This window comes from Drosophila montana, unplaced genomic scaffold (genome assembly GCF_035044405.1).
Source record: "Drosophila montana isolate Dmon_TW-CO22-7 unplaced genomic scaffold, ASM3504440v1 contig_3833_1, whole genome shotgun sequence".
NCBI classification, from domain to species: domain Eukaryota; kingdom Metazoa; phylum Arthropoda; class Insecta; order Diptera; family Drosophilidae; genus Drosophila; species Drosophila montana.
The window spans coordinates 210556-233843 of NW_026998704.1; the positions used below are offsets into that span (position 1 = coordinate 210556).

General features: G+C 39.0%; 1 protein-coding gene across 2 annotated transcripts in view; it reads right to left on the bottom strand.

The window, feature by feature from the left end:
- The window catches only part of LOC135437934 (uncharacterized), a 63434-nt gene that overhangs the window by 16344 nt on the left and 23802 nt on the right, over nucleotides 1-23288 (bottom strand). The window contains exons 2-4 of one of the 2 annotated variants that reach the window (XM_064696038.1): nucleotides 14154-14203; nucleotides 8472-9522; nucleotides 5961-7634 (exon numbers count right to left, since the gene is read on the bottom strand). In XM_064696038.1, coding sequence (XP_064552108.1) covers nucleotides 5961-7634; nucleotides 8472-9443 — 2646 coding nt within the window. In that variant the 5' untranslated portion in view covers nucleotides 9444-9522; nucleotides 14154-14203. Of the gene's footprint in view, nucleotides 1-5960; nucleotides 7655-7745; nucleotides 7834-8471; nucleotides 9523-14153; nucleotides 14204-23288 lie in introns of those variants that run through there. The other variant, XM_064696039.1, reaches the window with a different exon arrangement.

Genomic DNA, 23288 nt, shown 5'->3' on the forward strand with positions numbered 1-23288 from the left:
CAGTTTAATAAGGAAATTTGCGGTATTGAAAAACGTGACATAACTAAATATATTTTGATACATTTATACCTATGCAAACTCACAAGCTGCCAAGTTAAGGCAGATATCTAAAATGTGTTTTAAATTGCGCTTGAAATATTAAAAGTGGTAAAAAAGTAGAGACAACTTTTAACGTGTGCTAGAGGAAATTAAATATAAATACACGATAAATATAATTCAGATCTAGATCTAAAAAGAATCTTTTTATTCAAGTAATAACTATATAGAGGATATTCTAGAATTCAAAATGTGTAACTTTAGATGCCACCTGCTGCAAACATTACCCACGAAAAAGTCGGCCGCATCGAACCGCTAATAATCGAAATATATGATATAGTAGTTCGATATTGATGAGAAATCCTATTAAAGAAGCATAATAATGCACGTATTCCTAATTATAGCCTGCATTTGGATATACGTGATACCATTTGCTTCTAGATCGAAGTACTTTATCATATACCTCGAAAACCGAACTATTATAAAGCTGACATAGAACAAATCTGTTGATAACGTATTTCTTAATTGAACAACTTTTGGTTTTTTAAAGATATATATTTGCCCAGATCAGCAAGCAGGTCTTTTATTATGCTTCTAAAAATTGTAAATCCCATCATATAGCTTGAACAGCAAACTAAGCGGAATTGACATAAAGCATAGATAAATCGCAAATGTCTATGTCTGCAAGGGTATTTAATTTTCGGCAGCCCGCAGACAAATGTTTTTCTCTTGCTTTTAATTGCTCGCATGTTTATTTCGCTTTTGGTTTTGCCTCTTTTGGCTGTGCATTCAAAAGGATACCAAATGCATGCCAGAATTGTTCTTGTCCTTGTTCTTGTTGCCATGGTTATGCACAACACGTGGGGCGGCAGCTCTTGTTATTTCTGTGGCCAGCAGCTCAATTTACAAAAAATTGCTGCAGCATTTAATGAAAAGCGAAACGCAAAGCGACAAACAAATTGCAAAATGAGCGCAGCTTAACAAATGGATGAATGCAGGCCAGTTTGCATTGTGTGTGCGTGTGTGTGTTTCGGTGTGCCACTAAGCTCAAATGTCAAAGGCTTAAAGCCAAGGCATTGTGTACACTTCACAGACACAAACACATAGACAGAACTCGACGGCGTCGCATAAATTTCAATAAGTTGCCCACTTTGCGCCTCGCCGATGAGCAACTTGCACTAAACAAAAGTTTTATGTGGTTGCGTGTGTGTGTGCGCGTATGTGTGAGTGTGTGTGAGTAGGTGTCATCTAAATTCAGGTCACTTTAGTAGTCAGCTGCGAGTCAGCCTTTTGTGCCCGTCTCAAGCTGCTTTCAGCTTCTAAGCAGAAACTGCAGCTGCCACGTCTCTGGCGACATTTTATTGCGTATACGTAATGTTACGTATACGCGATGTTATATGCAACAATTTTTAAAAGCACACACACACGCACACTAATGAGCGTTAAGTGCTCATGTGCATTGAATATGATTTGGCACTTGAAATATAAAAAACCCTAAAAGTCTGCCAGGGCAAAGTTTAAAGCTCAACTTGTTTCAGTATAGTAGCTCCGCCTTGCTGCTCTTCCAGCACTGCCGTGTCCATTGGAGCATGTTTAATAAGCAACGCCATTTTTCATGCGCAGTCAACAGAGCGGCAGCAGGCGCAGCAGCAGCAACAGCAGCAGCAGCAGGCGCACAACAGTGCCTCATAACAGTTGCCACCCACACAGCTGCCAGACGAGATGACGAGCACCACAGCGCACATCAAGAGTTCTTTGCTACACGCCATGCAAAATGTTGGTGCAGGCCATGAATGCGTTTGGTAAAGGGCACGAATAAAGCAGAAGGAAATCCATTTAGTCAATTGACAAGCTAATCTATAGCGGAAGCAACTCAGCGCCAGAAATGATTAAGCACAAAATTGAAAGGCATTGAAAGAGAACTCTGAAAGCATTTGCTTTTTATATAGATAAATAAATAAGTAACTTATTTAACGTTGATATTTTTTTTTGCAAAAAGTTATTTCAGCAAGCAACCAATAAATATGCTATAGAAAATGCAGCAAAATCAAATAGGGGAGAGCAAAATTGTAAGAAATATATTGAAGAAGTATAAGAGAGCAAAGTAGAAGGTAAAAAAAAATAAAATAAAAAAGGAAAGGATTTTCTATAAATAAGTGAGAGAATATGATGCGATATTTAAGAGCTTCAGTAGCTGTTATCAATTAACAAATTATAGACTTTAAACAAAAAAAAAATCCTTACACAACATTAAAACAACTTTCGGCAAAGCTCATAATATTATTGCAATGGAAATATGGGGTAGGAGATGTTTCCTTCTGCCAGTTACATACATTGAGCTTAGGATATAAAAATCATATATTAACCTTCAATAGAAAAAATACATTGATTTTAAGCTTGACCTATTTCCATAAAACTATAAATTAAAAGTATACGCACAGTTCTCTCGCCAGTTAGCTTTAAAAATTATGACTAGCGTTATTCGGGCTCCTTTACTAATTCCCATTAGCTTACAGGACTCGTTGCCAAAAGCATTTATCATTATCCATTTGCTTTGGCTGTATACGTGGCATATGAATTATGATGATACTGCATAAAAGTGACATGCTATTTCATATCATATACGAGTATCTACATATTTTTATGCTGTTCTAGACAATTTTCTTGTTTTTGTTTTTCGCTAGTTTTGGTTTCACTCGTTTTGCCCGAGGGCGTTTCAATGGGTGTGGCTGGTGTGTGTATCGTTGGTGTGCAGGGAGCTCAACAAATTTGTCAACTCAGTGAATCATAAACAAGCGCAGTTATATGGAGCGCGACAGTGTTCCAGACTATGACATAAACAAATAAACAACAACAACATTTACAACAGCAGCTACATCAGAATGAATGTAAAAATTGTGTTTGCATTGGAATTTGCGCGTGTAGATTTTCAATTAAGCGCCGCCAACGCTGCGTATGTGCAATGCCAGCAATTTTCATGCAACGCCGCATTTGGGGGCAACTTTAAGGAGTTTGTGTTCATGGCGAGGGGCCGCCGGATACTGAGCACTGTGAAGTGCACATCATGCCCAACAGTTTAGGGTGACAAATGGCAGCGAAAAACGACACCCCAGCAAAATCGTGCGGCGAGGGGGATACAAGCAGCGACATTTGTTAGCATTAGGCACGTAGCCGGAACTGGGCAGAAGCTGAGCCTGCGACTGAGCCTGAGCCGGAGCCGGAGTCTGAGAGCCGCTGCAGCAGCAGCAGCAGCAGTCAGCAGAAGCAGCAGGACGTGTCGGAAGCCGCACGTAGCGCCAGTGGACATGTTTGAGCAGCAACTGTAGACAGTTTCATGTCTATTTAGGTGTGTCTATGTCTGTGTATGTGTGTGCCGCTGCATGTGTGTGTGTGTGTATAATAAATTTTACCTGCACATAAACAACTAGAACAGCAAAAACAACAACTAGCACTAGACTTATTTAGTGCAGCAGTCAGGAAAAACTTTTTGTTTTTTCTAAATACCCTAAGGGAAGATATTTACTTGAATTTTCAATGAAAGCTGTAACGCCTAAAAGAAGACCAGGCTTGGTAAGAATTTTAATTTGAACTGCATTTTGAACTATTTCGAGAAGCAAAGCATTTTATCGAATCTATAAGCCAAAATTTGGTCAGATATATATTTAAGAAAAAAACTTGATCTCAGTCAGCACAACCAAATCTGACTTATGATTCTTTTACCTAATTTCTTTATAGTATTATATAATTTATTCAGTTCTTCTCAACTTTCATATAATAATGGAGCAAAAAAAGTGTGTTTTATAAATGTCTGCAAGTCACATCATTAGTATTTAAGTATAGAAAGGATAGGTCTAAAGTTGGATCCAAAGAATAATTTATTTATAAAAACTAACTCAAATTCGAAAAAAATGGTTTCTTTTTCACATTTAAAATTATAAAATATATTATATTATATTTTAAATGATATATTATTTGAGGGCATCTCAGCTTCGACTATGCACAGATAAACTATAATATTTATTTCCAGTTGCAGCAACCTTCGCACTTGTTTGTTTTTGGGTTTCTTACGTGTGATTTACGTTTAATTTATTTGTGTTGAGCAAAAAAAAAGCAGAAATTATGCTGTGCATTAGACACATGAAATTAGATTCAAGCAATGCGCATGCTGTAAGGCAAGCTGGGTGTGTCTGCGTGTGTGTGTGCGTGTGTTTGTGTGTGTGAGGCATGTGGCAAGCAGCTCGAAATCATTGCAAGCTTCACTTTTGGCGCTGATTCAATTATTTAAAATGCTGCATGCAATTTTGTGCAGCAAAGTACTTAAGGGAAAGCCCGTAGCCCCTGCCCGTGCCCCTACAACCCAGCAGCCAGAGCCAAAATGTAATTTGTTGATACATGCTGCATATTTGTATAAAGTAAAGTGCAGCAAGGACAGAGAAGGGTACTTGCACAGACACGGAGGGCGGCTGCTGCCAGCAGAAAACATTTTCCTGAAATTACTTTAACCTGATCAGAAGCAGCAGCAGGTTCAGCAGCAGCAGCAACAGCTGCTGCATCCGCATTAACCCATTAATGGAGCTCAACCAAATTTTCATATTTAACAAGTTACATTTTCTATGCAAATTAAAATTGCCAGCAAATTGTGCATATTTTTGGGGGAGGAGAAAGTGAAAGAAGCTGCAGAAAAAATTTGCATTTGTTGTCGCTCTTAAATGCATGACCAATTTTGTGGCTTCTACTTTGCAACTGTCATCAAATTAAAAGTTGATATTAATTTGAAGAAATTTCTTAAATTAATGAATTCATTTGGGAATATTTTTTTTTTTTGGAATATGAAGCTTTACAGAGCAATCATTGTTAAAAATACTGAAAATTTATGCGTTTTAGTACTTGATTTTTTTTAAAGGGAGTAATAAATATTACTTGAAATGCCTTTCCATATTCACAGCTTTTACTTTTTGATATTAGGTAATAAACTATTTAATTGAATACTAGTAGTAGAAAATGAAGTCATCTTTTCGTATTCATTTTTATTGAGAAACTATGAATTATTTAGTAATTTATTGTGGTATTTTCAAATGTATTTTCTTAGTATTTGTGTGCTAATTTCAATTGTATTTTTTTTTCTTTTTGAATATTTTGGAGAGTACGTTCTTGTATCTCAGTGTGGTATTTTCATAGTCTTTTTAGTATTTTTAGAATATTTTGGAAACTACGTTGTATTATCTTCGAAATTCGCTTCTTAAAGATAAGAACTAATAAAAATAAGCTACATATAAAACGAGTCTGAAACAAATACCGAAGATATATAAGAAAATTGTAGAAAATATACATATTTATATATATATATATATATATTTGCTTCCGTTAATGTTTAGTTAGGTTTCGGTATATTTCTTAGTTGAACTACTGATGATTTTTAAAATTTTCTATATACTAACGAACTTTTTTAATAGTATTTTCCTTAATGAAAAAGTTATTAATCAGATCTATATTTGTTAAGCAGGCAAAAGTCGCATATAAACTAAAGTTCAAACATTTAGTTTTGTTTATAAATATCTTTTGGCAAATATTCTATATTTTAGGGTATATTTCGGCTTTGTATGGGTTAAGCAAATAACATGTTGCTTTCGCTTTGAAAAGAATTGCGTTTGCCGTTGCGTCATTTTTCAATTTTCACCTTGTGCACCTGTGCACGCTGGCTACATACTAATAAGAAAGCCAACATATGCAGCTTTATGGGCAAATATATTTTCACCCGCTCAACCCAACTGTGCAGACGTGTTTGTGCGGTAAATAAATAACCTGAGCTTAAAGCAGCTTAAGGGCTTATAAATTCTTCAGCCAAATCAAAAATGTATCCAAGGATCAATAATATTTTGCAGTTTATGGCGGAGAGTAAGGTTTAAGAAGCGCTGGTCACTTACCTCAGTGCAAAACTGGCAGCCGCAATGCAGCAGGGCGGTGGCCTCCGCTGCGTTCTCCACATCGATGAGGCAGAGTTTGCAGGTGAATAGCTGGAAATTGATGGGCGTGGCCGGTGTGCCCGCCGAGGGTGTCACATCCGCGGAGGCGAGCATCTCGCGCCGCTTCAATGTGATGCCGTCGCGCACACAACAGGCCTGGGCCGCCTGATTGGCACTGGCCATGGACAGCAGGGAGCTGACAGTCAACGGATATGCGTGGGTGGTGCCAAAGGCGCCCAGTTCGTTGCCACCCGAGCTGCTTGGCGTGGCCGGTGTGTGTTCCTCAAAGTTGCTGATATTGTTGCCATTGGAGTGCAATGTTGCTGTGGTCACATTGGACGGCGGACTTGGGCTGCTGGCGCTCTGCATGCCAGCGGAACTTTTGCGTGAGCCACAGCCAGCAACAGCAGCAGCAGCAGCAGCAGTTGCTCCAGCTCCAGCTCCAGCGTTATTGCTGCTGCCATTGCTCAGTCGTATCTGCGCATTGACATTGATGTGCGTCGGCTCCGTCGACATTTGGTCCACATCGCCGCCGCCGCCGCCATCCACAAAGCTGACACTGGGCCGTCGGGGATGTGTGCCGAAGGATAGTGCCGATTCTGGACGCGGCACAAAGCCATTGGCCAGCGAATAACGCGAACCGGTTGCAGCCAGCGACAACAAACTGGAGCAGCGGGAACAAGTGCCAACTCCATTGATGCTATTAACGCTGTTGCGCAATCGATTCAGCGGACGTATTTGCTCCACGCCACCGACACTGAAATTGCCACTGCCGCCATGCGTGGCCAGCATCATGGCCGTCTCATCGCCGGGCATCGGATGCAGTGTGTGGCTCTGGCGTGTGAGGGCCAGCACCGTTTCGCATTTGCGCAGGCCCGTATACTGTACAATGGACTGTGATTTCTCCTGGTGCAGGCTGCTGGCGCTGCCCTCGCGACGCATCATATGCCACAGCTTCTGCTGCACCACATTCAGTGAGCTGCTGGAGCCGCTGATGCTCAGCCGGCTGCTGCCATGGCCATTGGCTAGCTGTTGGTGCGGCGAGTGCTGTTGGCGGCCGGCAGGATCCCGGAGCACCACATCCTGTTCCGAGGGTGTGCGCGTAATGCGTATTTCCGGCGAGGCGGGTCGCAAATGCGTTGGCTCCCGTTCCCGTTCCCGATCGCGTTCCTTTTCCTTTTCACTGGCCCGACTGCTGCTGCTGCCCTTAAGGCCAACCAGCGACTTGATAAAGTTCTCAAAGCGTCGACGACGCGGCAGCTGAGCACCCGTGAGTCCCAGTGAGCTCTCCATATCGCTACCCCCAGCACCGGCGCCGGCGCCGCCGCCTGTGCCTGTTCCAGTGGCAGCTGCTGTGGCCCCATTGCCCAGGCTGTTGACCGAGAGCGAGTGATTGTGATTGTGGGAATTGGGCAGTGATAGGGAGATGCGCGTCGGCTGCGCCTTGCGCTCAGCTCCAGCGTCGCTTGCCGAAATGATGTTGATCTTGTTGCGCGTCTGCGTCTCCAGCAGCGCAACTGTCTCGTTTGTGTCCGAGTCGTGCTGCGGCGCGGCATGCGAGGCAGTGGCACTATGCTGGCTGCTGGCGCGTGCCTGATGCTTTGTGTTGGCCAGATTGTGAATTGGCGAGGAATCCTGCAAGGCGGCAATAGTAACTGATTAAGGCAAAATATTTGTATATACACAGATATATATCGATATGTATATAGAACGAGGCACATTCAGTTCGAAGCGGCGCAGACTCACACGATTGACTCAAAACCTGCTCCATCTAATTTTGTATTTACTTGAATTTTGAACATTCTTTAAAAGTAAAAGTTTTTAAAATAACATTAACATTTTTCTATTCACCTGACATTTCTCAACAAAGAAACTGAAAGCTTTTCAATTGTAAGACACGCCAGTGCGTCATTTACTAGCTACTAACATTTTAAATATTTTAATTTAATTGCTCGGTCGATAGTTCAATAATTCGATTTTCCTCAACAAAAAATATCAGACAAAAACCTTATTTTCGACCGATCGTTCCTATGGCAGCTATATGTTCGATGTTGATAATATTTTGCATATGAAACATGCCAAGATATGGGCAACAAATCTTGATAAGAAGTAAACTTTTCTATACTTTTCAACCGATTGTTCCTATGGGAGCTAAATAATATAGTTGTCTCTGTACTGTCTCGTTCTAATTGTTGTCGACAGTTATCGATAGTTATCGTTAGTAACCGATACATTGCACACGCATAAAATCACATTGTAGCTATCTACAACACTTATAAATGAAAGAGAGCCTGAGATCTCTTCTATGCGAAGAACTCTGCAACTAAGTTTTTTCTCTCGTTTTTTTAAGGAACATTTTATGGAAGCTATTAAAAACGAACCCTTTCAGATCTAATAGGTCTAAGTGTAAGCTTTACCTGCTTTCATTCCAAGTATTCCACTTGCCCATCTTTTGCATTAAGACAAACTTACCCTCGAATCCTGTTCCAGCTCCTCCTCGAGCGCACTATAAACTGGCGCGTACCAGGAGTAGGAGAACTGTTTGCGCGCCGATGCAGCAGCCCCGGCGCTGTTGGCCGTTGGCGATGTCAGACCCACGCCGGCGTGACCGTGACCGGGACCGTGACTCTGACCGTGACCCTGACCGTGTCCGTGACTGTGTGTGTGATGCTTGTGCGGCACAAGCTTGCCGCCGCTGGCGGCGTAATTAGGGCCAGCCGTGCCGGCGTTGTTGCATGCAGCGGTGGTCACCAGATTGTTGTTGTAGTTCAGCTGAAGGCTGCGCCGCTGCTGCTGGCCGCGCGTGGACGGCAAATGTTTGGTTTGCTTGTGATGTCGCTCGCCCGCACCGTACAGGCTGTGGTGCTGGCGACGCTGCTGCTGGCTGCTGGGGCCGAGCTCCTTCTTGGTGAAGATGAGCGAGGCGCTGTTCTTGTTGAGGCGTATGGAGCGCTGCTTGTCCACCACGGTGGCCTCGATGTGCGTCAGCAGTGGCACCGTCTCCGACAGCGGCAACAGCTGCAGCGATGATTCGGCCGGAAAGTTAATGATGAAATTCTCGGCAGCGTCATCAAAGATGGAGGCGCGTGCGGCACTCAGGCAGGATGTGCTGCTCTGCGCCTGGGAATGTCTAAGATCCTTGGGCTGTTCTCGTTGTTGTTTGGAATCCTTAAAGTTAGACTGTTGCTGCTGATATGTGGCTGCTGAGCTGTAGCTAAGCTTGTGCTCCACGAGCAGCTCCAGTGGCGGCAGTTTGGATTTGTGCGCTGTCAGCTGCTGCTGCTGCTGATGCTGCTGCGTGTCCAACTCTAGGCTGAGCGGATGCTGTGGGGCCTGTGGCTGTTGTTGTATTGCTGGCGTTGCATGGACGTGTACGTGCGCCTGCTGAAATGCTTCATTCTGCTGCTGCAGCGCAGTCGACTGCATGGCCATGGGCGGCCGCATTTTGGCTAACAAGGGGGCGCAGAGCGGGGCACTGTGTACACAGCTCAGCCGTGGCTGGCAACAACATCTTGAGCATAGACTGTAAAGGAAAAGATTTAATGAGTTGCTAAAGCATTTATTAAAATAAATATATTTATATTATAAAGTCTAATCAGTAATTACTTTAGTTTATTTTAAATGCTGCACAAGTTCTTAATAAACTTTCACTTTAATCAACGAAGTTTTTAGCTTGGCTCAACTTGCCTCCTCTAAAATAAATGACCACATCAAAGAGCAGACGCTGCTCTCTGCTGAGTTTTGGTTTTCAAATTGCATTCCATTCGGAATGGCCCCCTCTCAATCCTTTGGCAAATTCCCGAGCTGCACACTTTTCACAACTGACCCGCTCGACTGGCCAGGCAAAGTCAGCTGCAGTTGCTTAGTTGGCAGCAGTCATAAAGAAAATTCGAGTCATTGAAGCTCGACTGCGAGTTAGCCTATACAAACTCTTTAACTTATATTCTTTGAATTCTTACACAGGGTATTATGTTTTGTCTACGGAGAACTTTTCTGTTAAGATATCGTAGCCGAGCTCCGCATTTAGCTTTACTCAAATCGAACTACCATATTATTTGACTATTATGGCTAGACTAATAAAGCTGTCCTAAGGGTATTTTATCTTCGTTGTGCTGAAAATACTCGCTTTGTATTATTCTATTTCTCTTTGAGAAATTGATTGTTAATTAAAATTCCGATATGGAATTCGCAGAACAATTTAAAAACATGCTTAAATATACGCATACCAAGTCTTGCAACAATATTAGTTTTAGTTCATGCGGAGGTGTTTGCCAAATTTATGATCTCTAGTATAAAACTCTTTTAAGTTCTCAGTTTTTCTAATATTAACAATTAAGCATAGTTATCGTGGGTTGCAAAAGGCACCAGACAATGCATATGTATGATATCATACTGTACACTAGAAGGATCAATATGCGAAATATATGTGCTTTATGTGTTCAAATAAATTTTCTTCAATGCTTTAGACATTTTGTGCCAATTTTAAATGCTTGAATTATATATAATTTATTTAAATGCACTTAAACTGTTTATACCCTTCAGCCTTTTTCAATTTACAGGGTATGCAAAGTACCCCACCTTTACGAGCTGCACTCGATTTTATGTGCGCCCGGCACAGCCGGCTGATTTGCATTTTGCTTTTGTTTGATTTATTGCAATTTCTGCTGTGCCGGAATTTATACAATTTTTGTTGCTTTCGATTGGAAATCGTATTCGGAATTCGGAATATGACCCGTGCATTTGATTAGAGTGGCGAGAGAGAGAAAGAGAGAGAGGAGGGATGGGGGAGGGAGGGGAACAGCTCCCGAAATTGATGGCATCGTCACGTGGCAGTTGGGGAATTCAATTTGGTACAGCTGCCAGAAAATTGCGAATTTTTTTATGAGTTTCAGCTGGTTAAAGTTACGTTACGTGTTATTTTTATCAGCTTTTCTGAGCTGCCAACTCCGAGCAGCCCACAAACAAATGCCAAAGTTAAATGCGTAATTAAGACACGACGAGACAGAGACATAGAAAAGGGTTTGGGCGATTGCGTGCGGAATTATTAGATGAATTCCCACAAGGATGTCTGGCAAAGTTAATTAGCAGCTGTAATTGTGATTGTTACTGCTGTCAATGTATCCATATAATGGAATCCAATGTCAAGGGTATCGTAAATCGAATGCGACATCGTCTGCTCTCTGCTCTCTGCCATGTGCTTTGATCAAACGATGGAGCTGGCACTCTGTAGATTTCAATCATGGGATTTAACGCTACGATTACACCTAAGTGGGATTCAGTGTAGCGCGAGTTCGCATCATAATCAATCATGTTTACCCCACGTTGGGCGCCAACAGTTTGTGGCACGCCAGGCATATGCAAATTTTTGATTTGATTTCATGCACAACGTTGCACAGTTGCACGTAAAAAGAGTTATGGGCTCTAATCAAATTAGTTGGCAACAATGCGAACCCAATTTGAAGGCAATTAATCGAATAATTGTCTAAAATGCAGATCAGAAATTATGCTACACAAATCAGTTTCCACACAAAAGCACGCAAAGCAATGCGTGTGGGTGTGTGTGTGTGTGTGTGTGTGCCTGTAACTGTTAAGTGAAATGAATCGGAAAACATAAATTCAGCAAAGCGCTGGCGTACACCAAGCGTAACACACACACACGCGCGACATGAGGCGTGGCAGTGCCAGCAATAGCTGCATGCCTCCAGGGAGGCAAACGGCGTGGCCTTCGCAATCAGCTGAAGCGCACACTGGAGTCAATTAAGCCATTTGTGCACGACAGTGTGACCACATATTCCCAATGGATTGACAAATGCAAATTAGCTTGAGTAGAAAAATTAAAAAAAACATTGGCTGCCACAATACCAATAAAGGGAATTATAGTGAAGAATAAATATAGAGCTATGTAACATTGTCGAGTTGTTCTCTTTAATGTACTTTGATATACTATATTTGATATACTATAATATTTAAAGTGTTTTTATTACACACCTGAAGATTGAAGATTTTCAAATATTAATTGAATAAAGAAAATGGCATAAAATAAATTAAAACTTTTTTAAATTTTTAACATACTGTGTAAATAATCAATGAATTCTTATAACATTGCAGTATACTTTTCGGGAATCGTACCAATTTAAAGATAATTTAAAAAAATATACAAAAATTATATTAAGAAGGCCTACAATATTATTTTAAAGAATATACATAAAGTATAAAGAGTACGCTTAATAAATACTTTTGGGAAATACCATATTCCCTCTGTCTCTAAACACAATTTAAAAATGTTTTAAAATTAATTCTAAAATTATTCAAAAGTTTAAAAAAATATGTATCCCTATATGTTGTGATACATTTTTATGGATTGCCCACCTAATCAAAATATAACAAAATTGTATAATTATTTTTGGACTGATTTGCAGCTGAGATTTTCATAGGCAATTTAAAGCATTTAAATACTGTTTTTCAATTAAAATACTAACGACCAGCTGGTAACACTAATTTGCAGAAAATATTTTGCTGTTACTCTTCTGCTAGGGAAAAATGCGTTCATTTTGACTTCATTACAAGGGCAGCTGTCGAGAGGATGCGCTAAGCGGTTGCTCCACATGCCACTGAAGGTATGTCAGTATATTAATTTTTGGTATGCGCTGACTATATGTGTGCGTGGGCGCGTTAGTGTACGTGTGCGTGTGTGTGTGCGATGAGGAAAGGCGAGCGCACAAAAGTATGCAACACAAAAATGCGCGACTCGCATAATTTGCGAAGCAAGCAAAGAGGGAAAACAACAGCCAAAGCAGATGGAAGAGTAACTGCTGGCCAGGAGCAAAAACGGAGCAAGAAGCAGAAGAACGAGCACAAGCCGCAACAGGAGCAACAGCAAAATGCCAAAGATAAATTGCTTCTCGCACGCCTTCCAACAGGATGGGCCAGGCAGACAGTCAGGCATACAAGAAGCGACATTTGCTGTCGTTTGGATGTTGCCACGCCCAAAAGGGCCTCCTTTTCAGCCGCCTCATTCTCCTCCTCCTCCCCGGAAGCAAGCAGCTACACATATTCTCAAATTAATCGCTTTTGGCGCACATTGTGAACATTCATTTAACGCCATTTAAGCCGAGCCGAACAAGACCAAGCTACTACAGAAGAAGAAGAGGAAGACAAGCAAATGGCTTGAAAAAAAGCGACAAGGACAACGAAGATTAATGCGGTCTGCTAATACGTCAAGTTTAATAGACAAATGCGCAAACTTGAGCCGCACAATTTCCAAGCAAATCTTTCTACTCACAAATATTTGCAATTGATTTCATCTTTTAATCTATCAAGAGCTTTTAATCTATCTATTACTTATAATTAAACCCTATAAACAAATTTACACAAGCTTAGTTACTGTAGATGTCTGCATAAGCAGAACGATTCATCAATGGGAGGTTAATTTGTATGGGCAGTGCTTGAAATCATGAAAATCGCATAGAAAGGCGACATTTAAAAGAGGGCTATAACAAGTGAGAGACCGCATGAAAGAGAGCGCTAATCAAATAAAGCAAAACACAATGTAGTTGTAACAAATATACAACTCTCGATATGATAAATGAATGAATATCTTACAATAGACCTTGAGTTACTAAAGGTCATGAAAATCGCGAAAGGCGATGTTTTTTTAAAGGGGCAAGGGGAGTCTCAAAGCTATTTGAATTATAAATATCTGATAAGAGTGGAAGAGAACCAGTTCTCTAGTTACCCAACAATGAGTTATTGTGATTTACTCGAATAAATTTACATCATTTGGCAATAACTTAAATCAATGTCATTGGGCTTGTAATGCCGCACATTACCTTAGATTTAGTTGACATTTATTATAATTATTTTTAAATGTTTTATCGCATGTTAAACAAAGTTTCGCTCAAACTATTCTGTTAAGCAATATATTAATTGACTTTCCGAATTCCCCCAATTTCCTATGTTAACTTTACGTGAACCCGTGAACCGGGCCAACTAATTGACACACGTCAATTGGGCAAGAAATTAATTAGCCATATGTCAGCGACACAAGACAGGGGATAAAGGAAACAAAAGCCAGACAGACAGCGTGGACATGCAACACATTTGGGCAATTTATCAGCTCTGCTTTGTTCTTGGCCAGCCCGTTCAACAACTTACCATTATTAAATCTGCATGCAAATGCTGCCGAGTTCCACAAATTGTTGCAACTGCAAAATAAACAAAAAAAAAACTTTTTATTATCAGCTCGTTAATTAATTAGATAGAATATTGCATATAATAAGTTGGAACATATAATTAAATTAACATGTGTCGACAAATCTCTTTTTATATTAGATTTGTGCTTCTATTATCTGTACTCATTAAATTAATTATAATATGTTTTAGAGAACCTTTTCACTCAGTATATAAATTACCTAATATAATTGCAAAATGTATTTTATCTAGATTAAATTCGCATCTATTTATACTCTATTCACAAAGTACACAAGAGCTTTTCCACATTGTCCTCTATGACTATCAGACAGTTGAGAGACTTCGAATTTGGATTTTATATTCGTGGGAGTTCGCCTTTTAGTGCTACAGTAAAGATATTGAACAGATAGATTACTAGAGTCATGATACTCTAAACATCAAGAATCAAATTTAGAATTTTATTTAGAAGACTTTGAACTAATCATTTAAGATTTCGGATATTTTTTTTTAAATTACATATATCTCTTCACATATCTCATTTTAATCTCAGCTTAGGATGATATCTGAAATAACCTCAATATTGAAAAAAAAATGTTTAAATCAAAGTAAATGACTTTCCAAAGCTTTCAATTAGAACTCAATCTATCTTCTTGTATAAAGCAATTGAAGCCTTGGCTTGTTCTTGCGTTACATTAAATCGAACTCATATAATTTTCACTTCCCTTTTAAACAAGTCTGTGAATGAAAATAAAAAATATAAAAATGAGAAAATCTAGAAATATTAAAATAAATAACCAGGGCTTGTTAGGCTTTCAAGTTGCGTAAATAAATTGAAAATGCAAACAGCTGTCCAGTTGCATCATTATAGAGCCAGCCAATTATCGAAGCGGTTCTGCACGCCCTGCTGAAATTCCCAGGACAATGGCAGCAGCTTTTGAATGGGGTAGCCAAATCAATGCAGCTAATAATAGCAGCCCCTGGCCAGCCACGTGCCACATGACGCAAGTGCAAATGCACTGAAGCGCTTACTGTTGCAGTCGGGCAACATAACGAATTGGCTGGAAAAAATGCAAACTGGCAGCTGCTGCTTAAATAGGAGAAAAGAAAACTTAAGCTGGGTAGCTACTGAAAGTAGAGTATCTAGCCAGTCGTATATGCCTGGGAGCTTGTGTGCTTAGCGCCTTTGGGGCATGCGGTTGAGTAGTGGCAAAGGAATTTTAATTGCACGACTGTCAGCCAAAGCCGAATGTCGGCCCCAATTATGAAGCTAATTAGACTTGGCGACACTTAGCCACAGGCACGCCCACACACAAATACACACACGCACACTCGCACACACAACTGGCTGAGGTTAAGCGTGGCCAAGTGCCAGGATACAAGGACTCTTGCGCTGGCATTTAATTTTTGAGCGCCTGCGACCACAAACAGCTGGCACAATTGAAAGCGTAATTGCATTCTGAGGTACACACTTAATTACACACAGCTAATTACAAGGGAATTTATTGAAAATTTATTGATCATTTTCAGTGCAAGCGAACTTAAACGCTTTGCTTAACTGCAAATCTTTACAAACTCGCATTTATCAACTTGGGCACTTGGCTCGATTGCTGCTGCTGCTGCTTATGACACTTAAATTGCATAGCCAACAACAAGAGCAACAACTGCAAACAACTTCAACAACAACAACTACTGAGCACAACAAACAACAACACGCATTTGCCAATCGGCTTTTGACGTCACTCGCCTGCACATTGCCTGCAAATGGCAAATAAACTTTTAACTCAAGTGCACAGCAAGCTAAATCGATGCTATCAATCACGAATTATGGCTAATAATATAACGACAAGCTAGCTAAATATCTTTAAGATACGTTCATGTATACATATATTTAATATGCTCGCCTTAATTACGGCAACAGCAACCATTTAAGCCTTTGTTTTGACCTCTCTAAGCCATGTCCTGCAGCCAAAGACATGTTGTTGTTCGTTTGTTTGTCTAGAAAATCCGATTAAGTCCTAAACCCTGTCACTGCCAGGACAACACATATGCGCAGCCTGATGGAAATTAACATAATCACAACCAGCTGCACGCACAGAGCTGGTAATATGGAAAAACAACAGCAGCAGCTATTGCAATAGCTTCCTGGGTGCATTTACATACAATGCAATCGATTTAATATTATGTATTGCATTTAACTGAAAGTTCGCTTTTGAATAAAAGATTTGACGAATTTTACATTCACCAAAATTGAGTTGCTCAAAATCTAAAAATTGTTTACTTAAGCTGTAAACTATTCATAAATGTTACAATTTGCATTTAGTTTTAGAATTAAAATTTTCTAAAATAAATTTTTTTATTTAATATTAATATAATTAATAATTATTAAAAATGTGTCATCCACGATGTTAGATTGAGGGAATACCACTAGATTATTATCTGGAGATTTTTAAAGATTAAAGATTTTTTTATGCCAAGTTGTGGCATACACACGCGCTGTCACAGTGAGCATTGCAAGTATGCCAACGCACCAGATGTGACAGCTTTGGCACTGTAAAATATATAAAAATAGAATCGATACGAAATCCACAGAGAGGAAGTGCCACAGAGACAGCTGAGAATTACAAAAGTAAAGTGCAAAGTTGAGGCCAGCTGTCATCAGGCTGAACATCATCAGCATCAATAATCAAATGGAATTTCAATCAAATACGTGACGCATTCGCCTTGCAGCTGCGAAAAATTGGGAAAGCTCACCTGGGTGGAATGAAAAAAAACTGCATAAAATGGCTGCAATTGCAGATGAGGGGGCAAGCTAAATGAGATTCTCAATGAGATAAAGATACAAGATACAATGTGTGCGTGTGTGTGTGTGAGGTTATGTGTGTGAATGGTAGCGAGTGTAACACTTGTCTAAAGTCTAGACTAAGTGGCTGCAGAGCGCGCAGCAGCGTTCCTTTATGTCATATGATGAATGAATGCGATATGCAAAAAGGGGGAAAATATAATGAAGAAGTTAACTTTAGGGTGTCGAAAAAGAAATACCCTTGCAGACATACGACAGATGCGAGATAAAAGTGATATCTGAAAAGGAAGAATCTTTGCCAGCTTTATCAGCTCACGTGACTGACAGGCAGACTATGTCTGATATGTGCTGATCGGGAATTTATATATAACAGAGATGTCTCCTTGATGGCTTGACGAACTTTATCACAAAATTAAAAAACCCTCTGCAAGGGCATTAAAGGGGAGAAAACACTCAACAAGCAGCCGCAGCAACAGCAGCATCCCTCGCATTAAGTATACGCCCAGTCGGTTCCCGTTGTTAGCGTGCTTTTTTTTCTCTGCTTTTTTTTTCGTTTTGTGGCCCTTTTGTGGTTCCGTACAACAAAAAGTTGCCTGCTAAACTCTTTCTAATGAACGTCTTTAAGTCATGCCATAACCAAATTGCAGCTATGCAACTCACGCAAAGCTTATTACGCGGGCTACCTCTCTCTCTCTCCCTCTCTCTTTCTCTCTACCTCTCTCTCAGCGTAATCAGCATTTTGTTTGCTTTGTGGCAATTATACATTTAAATTGGCATTGTGGCAGCGCGCGTTGCAACTCATTTGCCTATGCGATAGCCGAAAATCCAAAGCGCCGGAAATACTGTTAGCCGCCTTCTTTCAGTACACGCAAAAGGCAAGTGGCTGGCAGTTGCCAGTTGGCAGTTGGCAGCTGCCGCCATTTTCATGTTGCATGTTGCAACAGACCACAAAGAGATGAAAACAAGCCTGTGGCAAGTGGCATGGCAAGCAAATTGACTTGCGACCAGCTGCTGTCGCCCCAAGGATGACGATACCGTTGTCAAGCTGTTGCCTTTAAAGTGTCGCCAGCCGCACTTTAAACACAGCCATGCAACATAATGTGGCAGCTCTGCAGTTTCTGTTGCACAAAAAGTTAACTGAAAAACATTTAACGTACTTAAAAGGCAGCAAAAGTAAATGTGCAAATTACATTGAAAATGCAAAGCAAAGCAAAACTCACACACAATTTGCACTAAGTACTTTTCGGGCCCTGCAACATTTTGTTGCCACATTCCACTGCACAATCAGAATATGCGCACTGATCAACCATCTTTTTTACTTTGCTTTTTTGCTCTTTGGTAGTCTTAAGTACTTTGCTGCAACTAAAGCAATTAATTAAAGTGTTTCACTGCCATTATAATATTCCATTTACTAACGAGTTTTGGTTTTTTTTTTGGGTTAATAGGATCTAATATTTTACAACATTACCATTAAGTGAATTTTCGAGCTAAATATAATCATTAATAATAATAATAATGAGAATAATATTTATATGAATAAAAATAATAATGAAAGGAATATTAACGAATATTACCACCATAGTAAGAATAATAATAATAATAAATAAAGTAAATTATATATAAAAAAAATACCAAGACTTAAAGTAACAGTATATTATAAATATTACTAATAGTATAAATTATTACAACAATATCGTTAAAATTTACGTTTTTATAAAAAAACGTAAAATTCTATAAATACTAGAAGATATATATCATTTAATATTCTATTAGTTGAGGAAAAGAACTCGAAATTTTACCCACCATATCTTTGACCCTCATTTCCATCAAGGTGGGATGGATTTTCCGAAAAGTGCGAAACACCCCTCAAATGAAATTGAACAGAGATCTTTGGAAATGAATTTGTGGACGATCAGATGGTAAATAAAAAGTTTCTTCTTTTTACCTATACATTGAGCTTCAGTATGAGCCTATCAGTGTTGTATAACAATCAAAACAAGAAAAATAGTTTTCATTACTGTTTTTATAGAAGTATTTCAATCTTAGCTTAAATCACCTACTTAAAAGATCTTCTGTTCAAAAGCTATTGGTAATGAATGAAAGTTAATAAAAATTGTTATCTATCGATAAGTTCGATATGCAATCGCTGGCTTCTCAACACTGGTACTTACACAGTATTAGGGACATTCCCTAAAATAAAACTTAACTAATTTAATTTCTTTATGCAATTTGTATTGACTTTTTGAAGTTGCCACGAAAATGAAACAGCGTTCTAACGATTTCCGCACTTTGTAAGCTTTTTCAGCTTGATTGAAGAAGAACTTGTGAAGCGCTTGCTAATTAAAAGGCGAGCGGCATCGCGTGGCATGCGGCATGTGGAAAATGGCGCGGGTGTTAAGCACAATGTGTGCATGTTAGGTATTAACCCTGATGTTTTGTGGCAAATGAAGGATTTTCGGCAACTTTTGCGTGCTTTGTTTGCCCAAAGCTTTAAGTTTGCCAACGTGACAGTGCGAATATTAAGTGAATGCTGCTGAAAACAATGCGAAAAACTAACAAACATGTCAACTAAGTTGTTGTTGTAGTTGCTGTTGTAACAATTGTTGTCGTTGTAGTTGTTTTTGTCATAGTCGTTGTCGCTTGCGCATGATTTCCGTGCTTAAAATTTCCTGTTCGAAACTGACAGTAAAGAAGGAAGTGCAAGCGACAGAGCACACAGACGATAGACAGACCGCCAGACCGCCAGACAGTCTGACAGACAGCCAGACAGACGTTTGATAGAAATGCAGATGCACAGAGACGGAATAAAAAGCTGTGCCAGTTGTGTGGGCGTGTTTTAGCTATATGCATGCATATGGAGTACTATACAATTGCCTGTTGCCTGCATCCCGTTGGCTAGAACATTTTGCTAACATGGAAAAAGCCAATGGTAAAAGAAAACATGAGTCAGCCGCCTCCATATGCGAATTCGCCCCAAACATGGTTTTTCCTACTGTGGGGGGGGGGCGCAACCAGTCGAGCATTTAATGACATTCTGCATTCACTTTTTTGTCGTCTGCACAGTTGGCTTTCAAAAATATTTACGTTGATGTTTTGTTTGGCTCGCTGCAGCAACAAGAGGAATATTATTACAATTCCTTTCATATCCATAAAATATATAAAGAAAAGCCAGAATAAAAAGAGCTTCGCAAACAAATGTGTGTAGTCTAGCGGCAGGTGGTGTACGATGCTGCGAATCATGAGCCAAAATATATTCATGATTATTATCATCTACATTTACTGTAGACCAAGACCTAAAGCTATCAAAGTTTTATTACAGATTCTCATCAATAATTGAAAAGCATGTTTGCAGCTATTGAAATTAATACCATAGACATTAAATACAAATATCTTTGACTAATTGATTTAACAATTCAGAGAATATTTTAATAAGCACATTTCAATCGCTTGTGTAATTCAATAAGACTGTAGAACTGTTTACAGGGTATTGTTAAGCAAACCGACGACCTTTTATTTAAATTTTTTTGTGCAGTTTCCGTCATAAAGAAGAAAAATCAAGCAAATTTCTCATTTATGAAAAGTTTCGTACATATTTAAACAAAAATATACGCTTCATTTTAAAAAACATTTTAAATGTTATATTCAACTATTGCAAGTTCTTTTTGCAAGCATTTATCAATTTGAAAACTTTTCATGAAAACAGAAAACAATGTTGGAAAATAAAATAAATAAATTCAGTGGCAACAGTTCTCGTGATTTATTGTGCACCAAATTAATTGAGAATACTTGAAAAACAGCAGCAAAAAAATAAAATAAAAAGACGCGATTACCAAAAGCAAAAAACCAAACAGCAAAAGGGAGCGCTTAAAAGTGATTACAACAACTGCACTTCCGAACTTTTTGTGCGCTTTTTAGTCATATTATTTAGTTTTTGTATACCCTTTACAAGCAAATAGGGTTGCACGGATAATACCTAAGATATGCTATATATAACATAGATATATATATTTGATGGGCAGCATTAGGCGAGCGAGTAAAGCCAACAATATATGCCCATTAATCTGAAGTTCGTTTAAGGCTTTTTTAATATAACATATTTGCAATCAGAAATAGTTAAGACATATATATTAGAAAATATTCTGAACATTTCCTAAGAATCAACAACAAATATAAAAATTATTCAATAAATAAGGCAGAGCGCATCTTCCAGTCGAGCGCTCGTGTCTCAACCAGTTAGTGTAATTTGTCGTCACACACAATTAAAACATTTATATCCGGCGGTTTTTCTATATTTATTTGTTTGACATTTGTTACAGCGCAGCAAATTCAATTAAACAATGGCAGCGCATAAACAAATCTACATCAAACACACACTCACACACACACACACAGACACAAACACACTTCGAGATATTCTCCGAGAGATTCCGCTGAGACCACCCTCAAAATTGTGGGGCGTTTTTTTGCGCAAGTTTTTTATAGTTTTAATTGAAAAATGTGCAATTAAAAGTCGAATGCATATGAAAGGCAGCGCAGCGTATTGCAATGAAACGGGGCGTATGCGCAATTTATAATAAACGCAAAACGTAAAACGTGAAAAGTCAACGACAAATTAATTTAAGCACTTAATTATGCCAAAGGTTCAATTAAATTACATGGCATTTAATTAAGCGCATAAAATGCACAGAGCTCTATCGCACACACACAAACAAATACGGACTGACAAATATTTTAACAAAGCCAACGGGTTCGAGGGTCGATCGACGAATGTTCCGATAGAGGGTTAAGGTTCGATCGTTGAATATATCATGTGTCGAAAAAGGGTTTGAGGCTCTATCGATTTATATACAATGTATCGATAAAGGGTTAAGGGACAGTTTATTAAAACATAAATTACAAACATGTATTCATGATTAACAACAATAACTTAGCACCTGATTAAATTGTGTTCATAGAGAGGAAATGAAGAGAAACAAATCTATAAAATCTATTCTCTGGTTATTAAGAATAAGATATTCAATATATATAAATAACATATTGAGAAACTCCTAACTGAGCAGAACGTACTGCAAACAAAACAGATTGCGATTTCTGGGCAATTTGGACAACTTCTTAGCCAACCCTCGTATACACTTCATATATATAGAGTAGCATGTTCCCACATATATTTCACTTGTGTATGTTCCCTGCAAATAAACAAGAACCCTGCAGTTGGCCAAGCCGAGTGATAAGCAAACAAAGGCAACCAGGATAAAGCTGCCCGCATGCCAGCTACAAACTGTTGCACACAGACGCACAAAACCCAAACACACACTCACACACACAAGCACCGCACACCACACACACACACATAGTATGCATACCATAATTTGGCACATGCCATTATAAAATATTGACAGCAGTGCAAACAAAAGTCATGGACAAGGGTGGACAAGTTCGCAGCATGTAGGACTCTCCTCCATGTTAAAAGTCACCAGTTACATATTTCCCAGCGCCAGTTCCCAGAACTGAGCATGTGTCCATGTGTATATGAATATGTATGAATTTGTATTTGTATCTGCATGTGCATTGCTTTTGTGTCCATGTAGATGTGGCAACGAGTTACTCTTTCAATTAGCAGTCGAATTGCTTAATTGAAAACTTAACATTCTTTGTCATCATAAAATCATTATGAATTGTTGGTTTTAGAGGTAAGGTCGTAAGAGAAACATTAAAACTGGCACAAAAATGATTCAGGAGTGGCTCAAACTAGCTCAACAAATTATTAAACTTATTTTGTAGGAGATGTATGAGATTCTTTTGAAGTCTACTTTTGTCTATTCTTAAAGTGTAATAAATTAAATCGTAAATAAACCAAATTTGTGGGGGACATACCTTGTTAAACATTATATTACAAAAAAATACATTTGTTATATATATATAAAAATATATAAAATAATATATCTTGAAAATATATAACTATTAAATATATATTGAATGTAGTATATACAATTAAATATATATATAATTAAATATATATAAAAACATATAAAATACATGCTTTACAATATTATTTTTCTCTCTTTTAAAACTGTGTCCTAAAAGAACAACACTGATGATAATACTGCATGTGTGCTATGTGGACACACTAAAAGGCATTCCAGTGTTGTCCGCAAAAGGTGTGGTCCAAGGCTGACCACAGGGCACACACACATACACTCACAACTACACACACACACACACTTGACACAGTGGCTGGCTTTTTCTATGTTAGTTCAGCAAACATATTTTAGCCAAATTGTTACATTCTGTATAAAGTT